The following is an 8,761-nucleotide window of genomic DNA, read 5'->3' on the forward strand; positions in this document are numbered from 1 at the left end:
TACCAAGTACTAAATTCTTTGTGCAAATCTCTAAAAGAAAAAAGAAAAAAAGAATTGTATGTCAGTTTTTGTGTGTTATCCTTACATAAAGTCCAATCATCTCTACAGTGGCCCAGATGGACATCACTAATTGCATTTTATGTATGTGGCAAGAAACCAACCACATAATTACTAAGCCAAAGGTAAGGTAGAAAAGAAATCCTGCTTCATGTTTATGTTTCAGACAGATGACAATTAGCTGGCTAAACAATGACAACAGCAAACAGCAGCAAAAACAACAGAAAACTTCAGGATATTCTCAACAACTTAGCTAAGTATAGATGCATCAAACAGAAGTGAACTTCTGACTCATCAACTTGTATCTGACTCCTTTTAAAAGTGCATCTTAAACCCTCTGTGCTGTTATATCTCTCTGGTATGGCTAGCATATGTTCCTAACTTGCAGGAACTCTTGCCAGGTTCCATGTTCTGCCATTGCTGTAAAACCAACCAAAAAAACCCCCAGTACAGTACAGTCTTCAATTTTTAACTATGGGTTTCATTAAAATAAAAATACAAATAATAATATTAAATAAATCTCCTTGTACACAGAAACTAAATATAATTTAATTACAGTGTGAGAAATTAGAGACCAGTTTTATTATATTTGAAAATTATCTTTATCCAGTCAAATTAAATTGTTTTAGAGTGTGAGTGACTGCAAAAGAAGCAACAGTGTCGGCTACTTTAAAGCCTCTGGGCATCTTTCTGCAATTGGACACGGTTGCCTAGCAGCAAGCATTTAGGCGGGGACAGTGGAGGCAGTGAGCAGAGTAGGAAAGAGGGGGCGGGGCTCCTTTCCAACTCAGCAGGGGAGGAGGGCTGTTGGGCTGGGCTCCCCAGACTGAAACGCGGCTTTCAAGTTGGTGGTAGTAACCCCACTGTTAGCATTGCTGCCCCTTCCAACCCATCTACCTTCCTCTCTAATCAGCGGCTAGTCGGTGGTTTTTAACAGTGCACTCGGTACTAGCGTGGGAAGATGTCTAACGTCAACTGGAAGCCCTTTGTTTTCGGCGGGTTGGCTTCAGTGACGGCGGAATGTGGTGAGTGATGCAGCTAGGCCGAGCAGCGTGACTTCCTGTTGATTATTAATTATTTACAGTGTCGCGTGAGTGTTAATACAATGCTCTGTGTTGCAGGAACATTTCCAATCGACCTAGCCAAGACGCGCCTTCAGGTACAAGGTCAGGTGGGCGATAGCAAGTACCGAGAGATCCGCTACCGAGGCATGCTGCACGCTATAATGAGAATCGGAAGAGAGGAGGGGCTCCGAGCTCTGTATTCAGGGTCAGTAGGACGGACTCGCATGCTAGTGTTGTACGTGGGGTCTCCATAGCCTCGGCTCCCAAACGTAACTGCATTAAGATCTGACAAAGCTTTTCAACAAATTCCTTGTGTGTTTCTGTATGTTCAGAAATTTTTACACTTCCTCTCTTTCGGTACACTTCCTTTTTTGCTGACAGCCACATCAAAACCTCTTCCTCGACTCTCGAAAGAGAAGCTCTGTTTTAGATTAGCCAAAAACCTTCAGAGATACTGCTGAACTGGGTAATGAAAGTAAACTTCCTTTGTTGCAGGATTGCTCCTGCCATGCTACGGCAGGCCTCCTACGGGACCATAAAAATTGGCACATACCAGAGCTTTAAGAGGCTACTGGTTGAAAGGCCAGAGGGTGAGTCTCAGTTTCTCTTTCTCTGTCTGAAACAAACACACACACAACCACACACTCAGCCTGCTGTTTATGGCAACATGTGCACATTTCTCTTGAAGGTCACAGATGAGGCACAGATGTGCACGTGTGTGACCTACTTAAACATGTATCCTCACTTTTCCTCATCTGAGAGCTCTTTGTAACAGTCAGCGCCTGCAGTGAAACACTGAAAACTGACTGCTGCCCAATATCAAACGCAGCTTGTTCACAGTTACAGCCTGCCTCCCACTCGCTCTTCTCTTTCAGACGAGACGCTGTTGACTAATGTGTTGTGTGGCATTCTCTCCGGTGTCATCTCCTCCTCCATCGCCAACCCTACTGATGTGCTTAAGGTAACTATTTACACACATGAGGGTCGTTTCGGATCTTGTGTTCTCTTTATCAGATGGCAGTAGGACACGTCTGACAGGTTTTTGGAACTGTGGTGAGGCCTGGAGCCATTTTTTTTGCAGATACAGACTGCAGCTTTTTCACTTTTGTTCTGTTGTATAAGGAGTTGTAGTCTTGAGGAAGCAATGTCTTCTTTTTTTCCCCAAGTCTTAACTTTTGTTAAGTGGAATGAAGGGCACCGAGGTGTCCCTGTGACCTCAATTATGTGTTATTTATAGAGTGAAACCTCACAGTTTTAGCATAGTGTTCTGTAAATGATATGCGTGCAGGACTGCCAGTGCTTGTCTGTGCTCAGACTGTGTCCTGGCTAGGCGTGGCTTTTTTTTAAACTCCTTGTAAGCCACATGACCTTCTGTCTGCAGTCTATTAAGGGTTAACAGGGTAATACACGGGCCTGCTGTTGGGGAACATTATGTTTTGATCACATTGTGTACTAGCTGCGCATGCCAAGCCTTTCACTGAGCCAAGAAATAAACCAGGCCTGATTTGCTAACAAGTCAAGGATGGGCTGGAGGGTTCTTGGAAGTGGGGATTGGGAAAATACTTTTGAGTACTGAGCTTGCCAAAAACAATTCCAGCAAACTTTTAAATTCCAATAGAAGCCCAAGAAATACACACTCCCCTAAGTTGGCTTTGCAGCGTTACACATCGTTTGTGCACTCTTGCCCTTTTCAAGTTCAACTTCGTAACATTCACCTCTTTCTGTCCTCCCAGATCCGCATGCAAGCTCAGGGAAATGTGATCCAGGGCAGTATGATGGGCAATTTCATTAATATCTACCAGGAGGAGGGGACCAGAGGACTGTGGAAGGTGCAGAGAAGCTTCAAAAATGACAGCAGTATATACAGCATTGAGATAGTACAGGCACCCAACTTTAACCTTTTCTCTCTCCGCATCAGGGTGTCTCTCTAACAGCTCAGAGGGCAGCTATCGTGGTCGGGGTGGAGCTTCCAGTCTACGACCTCACCAAGAAGCATCTCATCCTGTCAGGTTACATGGGGGACACCGTGTACACACACTTCTTGTGAGTTTGAACTGGCTCCTCTTTGGCTATCGTGTCATGTGGTGCAATAACATTCAGGAAATTGCTTGCAAGTGGGGCGTATTCTAATACATTCAGGTGGACTCGAGCCAGAAAAACAGATCAAATACAGATTTTGGCTCATTGTTTGAAAGGAAGGGTTTTTTTTGTTGTTGTTTTTTTGTTTTGTTTTTTCATAAAAATCCTTAAAATAAAAAGGTCTTCCTGAGAATATCTGTTATACAGACAGGTATTGTGCTGTATTGTAGAGATTACTCAGCACTCCCAGCGGAAACCATTTCACAGTATTCCTCTTAGTTATTTCAGGATGTCTGCTCAGAGCTGCAGTGATGCCAAGTTTGTACCTGCCAGAGACTTCAGTGATTGTATTTATAGCAGCAAATGCCATGTGGGTACTTGGACGAGGCTGAGAATATTTTCTGTTTGTACTGGTGGTGTACACACTACCATAAAGACTGTTTTTAGTACCAGCAACATAGGTAAGGGACATAATGCATTTACCCTTATGGTCAACAGGTCCAGCTTTGTGTGCGGCTTGGCGGGGGCTCTGGCATCAAATCCAGTGGACGTGGTCCGGACACGCATGATGAACCAGAGAGGAGGAGCGCTGTACCAGGGAACATTAGACTGTCTGCTGCAGGTCAGTCAGAACCCCTGAAACGTGCTTAGATTCTGTTGCCCTCTAGGTAAAGAGTTACTCCATCGATTTTTGAATCAAGTCTTCTCATCATGTAAACACAGACACAGTCTTGAAAAAGAAGGCACTTGGACTGCTTTAAGCTTGTGAAGATATTTCAGCTCTCATCCAAGATGCTTCTTCAGCCCTAAAAACAAATGTAATCGATGTTTCAAAGGAAGATTGATATTTCCGTCTGCAGTAATAATACGGTGCTGACCTTCTCGCCCTTTCATTCATGCACATATATGGAAATTCAGAATCAGCATGAAGGCTAATTTGGAGTAGGGTACAAAGTGGCTTGCAGATGTGCAGCAACTGCGGATAAGGTGAAGCAGCTTAAATGCTGTACTTTATATTTGATTTGTCATTAGAATGTGTAGGAGAGCATCGACAGGGCTGTCAGCTGGAGTGGATCGAGAATTAGGCTGAACGTCACTTTGTGACTGGCCTGAACTAATTTTGTGCTCTATTTGTATCACATGTAAAATGTGAGAAAATGATCCCTGATGAAAATTAGTGCAGGGGAGACAGTTAAGCAAAAAGAGAGGAGCATTCTGGGAAGTACAGGATCTAGTGGTTTGGTTTTTCATGCAAAAGCCCATCTTTATTGAGCTGTGGAATACTTTTTAAAATGCAGACATCTTCATGACTTTCAGCAGCTGTGAAGTTTAGACATTTCCATTAGTTGGTCATGTATGATTTTTTTTTTTTCTTGATGGTACATAATTACTGTCATAGCAAAGTTGAATATCCAGATCAGACCTTAATTTCACTCGTTCTTCAGTTCCTGTAAATAGATGCGCAGAGTGGGTGATCATCAGAGAGTAAAGAGTGTTTGTTTTCTTCTTTCAGACGTGGCGCTCTGAAGGCTTCATGGCCCTCTACAAGGGTTTCTTCCCCAACTGGCTGCGCCTAGGACCATGGAACATCATTGTATCCTTTCCAACTCCACACAGATGTTGTGATCTGTATATATAGATAGATATCCTCTGTGGTGCGACACCTTCTAAACTGTAGGAAATTCTCTTATGTATTTGCTGCCTTTGTTTCACTGAGGAAGGCTTTGTTAAACGCTCGCTAACTCTTTTATTAACTCTGTGAAACTACTGCCTCACTGCCCGACTGGTACTGATTAGAGGCAAATAGCTGCATGTGATGGAAATAGGGAAAGGTGTGGAGAGTGAACATTATCAAAGGCTAAGACTGGATTAAAGGTGATTGAACAGGGAAATAAAGGCTGGCAGATACTCACTGTGCTCCAACCAGGCCTGAAAGATCTAATGAGATTAGTTCTTTTTGGAGCAGAAATTAAAGTAACAAGAGAGACTTGGTGGTGCCACTCATTCTGACCAAAAAAAACAAAGTCCACTCCTCTTTTTTCTTAAGTTCCTTTACTCCAATTTTCAGTTCTTCCTCACCTATGAACAGCTGAAGCAGATCAGCGTGTGATCAGCAGAACAACATGGCGGAGATGAGTGTGAGCGCACGCTCCAAGAGGAGCTGAGAGGACCAAGATTGGGAAAGCGAGCTTGATGGAACCAGCAAGGGGAAAGGGGAACGCACATGTAGACCTGCTTGAAGGGTCAGAATGTGAATTTGCCAGATTCGTGTCTGGAGTGTCTCCTGAAGCCTATGGTGAATGTGGACACAGCACACACACAGATCCATGTATTTCATACTTTTTCTCATCTAAATGCTACGTCAGGCTAAGCAACTTTACATTTGCTATACAATTCCCTCAGATTCACGTGGCCTGATTTACTGACTGGGAACCAACAGTCCCAGGAACTTTGCTTAAAGGTGGCTCTAAAGTCACAGGGAAAACACGAGGCTTCTACACTTTTTAAGTGCTCTATAACCGAGTGCCTTAGTTTGAGATGCGGGGCTGTCTGAGCTCTACGCTGCATAAGGACAGCAGCTGACAATCGCCATAATCACTCCCTTTATGAATAGATTGAAAAGATGTTTAGTGTGCACGAGGTGACAAACTTAAATGTGAATATTGTATTTGGGTTTTTTTGTTTAGTTTTTTTTATTAATTTATGTGTTTCTAAATTTAAAGAGACGGGTGTGTGAAAAGGTAAAATTATTTCAAAGAGTTTTCCCTGAGGTGTTTAGCAAAGAGCTGGGAATAATCCTGGCGTGCTGTAATAAATGAGTTTCATAAACAGCTCCTTGTCCATATGTGGTGATTAGTGGTCTCTCATGCCAGCAAGTGGAGACGGTGAGTGTGACCTCAGGCAGCTGAGGGTTGACTGTGCTCCCCGTTATGTTATCATTTGGTCTGCTGGAGGAAAAAAAAGTTACATAAACCTACGTATTATATCAGCTCCAGGTTCAGCCCGCTGAGCCGGCTGCCGTGGCGTTGTTTATGCTTTAAGGCGCCCAAACTGCTGCACGCGAGCCGCAATTAACGCCAAATGTATTTCTATATACTGCATTTGCTGTAAATGTGAGCTTTTATTGTGAGGAATGAATATGCCGCTGGCTGTTATGTGTGTATGCGTGTGTGTGAGCTATTGCTGCTGCCAAAGTATAAGCCAGTGTAACTTTTGTTATACCTTGTTGATGTAAATGCCCCATGTATATTTGAAATGATTAAAAATAAAGGACATGGATTTTTCACAGAATTGTCCTTTCCTGGTACCACAGTGTGGCACTGTGGAGCTACACACTCACCTCAGCATAACTGAATACACCAGTATCTGTTTATTATGAGTTTTTGTTGTTTTAATTCCCAAACCTCAGCTTTGAGGCCACAAATCTAGCACAGTCGTGTTTCTCGGGGATCGCCTGGTTCCTTTCAAACGTGTTCAAGCGGCATCCCACGAACGTTATGAATTTTTCAGGGGGAATATAAGATGTAATTGTTTTATTTCTGTGGGTAAATTCCCCAGTTTTCCCTCATCAGAGCTGTTTGAGGAGCTCAGGGGAGTGGAAGGCGCCGCAGCGAACGCGCAGGTCTCTGCGTGGATCTGTGCCTCGCTGTGTTATTTAGGGAGCGCCACCGCGGGACTTATTACTTGTGTGAGAACTGATACTGTTGGGTCTGCTTCATCTCAGCCACTGAGTCTCAGCGCAGCGTTTGCTGTTGGCGTCCTGAGCGTGGCTGGGTGGAATAGCTCGATTCAAAAACAGTGCAGCAGAGTGTGGCAGGAGGACAGGTTTTAACACTTGGGTACGATCCACCCACAGCACAATTAGACCTCTAGGGCTCGAATCCGTGTCAAATTGAGGTAGAACAAGAATCCATGAGGCGAGGTGTAAAACAGAAATGAGAATAACGTGTGGCTTGATGCCAGGATTCGGCATCTGTAAGTTGGCAATTTAGCCATCTCTGGCACAGTCCTGGACAAGTATGACCACGGGGGATTCCAGCAGTCACAGACATGCTACATTATGGGTATTATTTGATGCCTGGCCCAAATGTGCGGGGGGGGGGGTACCGGCTCTATTGTGTTCCAGGGATCAGAGTGAGCTTTTGTATCTAAGGGATAAGGCTCTATGCTGCTCCAAAACACCCTGCCCTTTTTTTTTAATTTATTTTTTTCTCTGCCTATTTTTTTTGTTCTTTCAGCCGTTTCTCTAATGAAAATGCTGCAACCCACAGATGGACGAGTGGATGGAAATGCAGACAAGGAGACAAATCTATCGTAGTCTGAGGATCCATTCAGAGCAAGAACTCTGGCGCTCATAAGCCCCACTGTGCTGACAAAGACAGAAATCACAGGCCTATTGCCATTTCTTTTTTACTCACACTTATTTTCAGATATGGGACAAATCTCTTTTTTTTTTTCCCTTGTATTGTCTTGATGCTTATATTTGAGGGAAAAAAATGAATGACTTCCATCCTGAAAGCACATTGTTTGCAGGTCACGGATTTGGCATAACATCAAAATACTGTGCTTAGAGAGATGTCTGAAACATCTCCCCCCTGAAGGGGGGGGAAAAAGTGCAGCCTTCTGTAATTTGAAATCGTGGCTGTGGTAAATATTTTGATAAATTGCACAGCCATACACTGCCCGCGAAGAACAAGCTGACAAAGTGAGGCTTTGGAAGTGAGGAACACAATAGATCGTGCAAAGATGTCAGCTTATTCTTCAGGAATTCTTCCCTGCAAAACCACAAAGATAATTTCAGAGTACATTTCAGAAAAGAAAAATTACAGCAAACCGCTGCAGGATAAGAGAATAAAAAAGAAAACAAAAACTGACATTTTGGGAAATACACTTATTTGCTTTCTTGCTGGAAATTAGATGACAAATATCACTCTGTCTGTAAATATGGGGCTGAAGCCAGCATTTGGTTAGCTCAGTACAAAGCTTTCAAAGTATTTGTGCATAGTATTGCACAAAAGTCTTGAGTTACCCCTGATTGCTTTAGATTTTGCTTCCAAGGAGATGGACTTGTGGTCTTTAGCAAAACGTTGTTGAAAGTTTTCTTTGGACCTTGGCTGCTTTTTCACTCATTTTCAGTCCATTTACTGTACCTGACCATTTACAGAGGAATGTTAATGTGAGCCACTTAACTGACCTTATGAATCATTCAAGCAAGGAAAAGGCAATAACAAGTGATGAACCAGTCTACTGTGTACACATAGCAGAAAGCTTAGCAAAGAATTTATTTTAAATTGTATCTTTAAGCACTTCTCACAAAAACACACAATTTGTTCCCATTTCTTTGTTTGCATCTATGGAAAAAATCTCAAAGATAACACACCGTGACAGGCATGAAATGGTATTTAGCAGTCTCTGAAAAAGAACTACAACAGATGAACTGAAAGTATCTGAATGTCAAAAAGGAAGAAAAATCCAGCAAAGACCTGAGACCAGGATCTGAGAGCTGCTTTCTTTAGAAAGGAAAACAGGGAGAAAAGGCTGAACTGGACTGAAAGCCAGTG

General features: G+C 43.0%; 1 protein-coding gene across 1 annotated transcript; it reads left to right on the forward strand.

Moving 5' to 3' along the window:
* Window positions 1-845: 845 nt before the first annotated feature.
* LOC146648566 (kidney mitochondrial carrier protein 1) lies at window positions 846-6,492 on the forward strand. Its single transcript, XM_085389750.1, has 9 exons — window positions 846-1,082; window positions 1,179-1,326; window positions 1,617-1,711; window positions 1,997-2,082; window positions 2,855-2,950; window positions 3,040-3,164; window positions 3,699-3,822; window positions 4,714-4,794; window positions 5,269-6,492. Exons 1-9 carry the CDS (start codon window positions 1,019-1,021, stop codon window positions 5,308-5,310), a joined length of 861 nt encoding a protein of 286 aa, XP_085245876.1. The 5' UTR covers window positions 846-1,018; the 3' UTR covers window positions 5,311-6,492.
* The last annotated feature ends 2,269 nt before the right edge of the window (window positions 6,493-8,761 follow it).

Source organism: Rhamphochromis longiceps, linkage group LG18 (genome assembly GCF_057381845.1).
Source record: "Rhamphochromis longiceps isolate RC_006_pf linkage group LG18, R_longiceps_female_GT1.1, whole genome shotgun sequence".
NCBI classification, from domain to species: Eukaryota; Metazoa; Chordata; class Actinopteri; order Cichliformes; family Cichlidae; genus Rhamphochromis; species Rhamphochromis longiceps.

Excerpts from the sequence above, each read along its gene's own strand:
- LOC146648566 (XM_085389750.1), top strand. The coding sequence starts at position 1,019 with ATGTCTAACGTCAACTGGAAGCCCTTTGTTTTCGGCGGGTTGGCTTCA. Across the intron at positions 1,712-1,996 it reads ACTGGTTGAAAGGCCAGAGG|ACGAGACGCTGTTGACTAAT; the intron begins GTGAGTCTCAGT and ends CTTCTCTTTCAG. Across the intron at positions 3,823-4,713 it reads CATTAGACTGTCTGCTGCAG|ACGTGGCGCTCTGAAGGCTT; the intron begins GTCAGTCAGAAC and ends TTCTTCTTTCAG.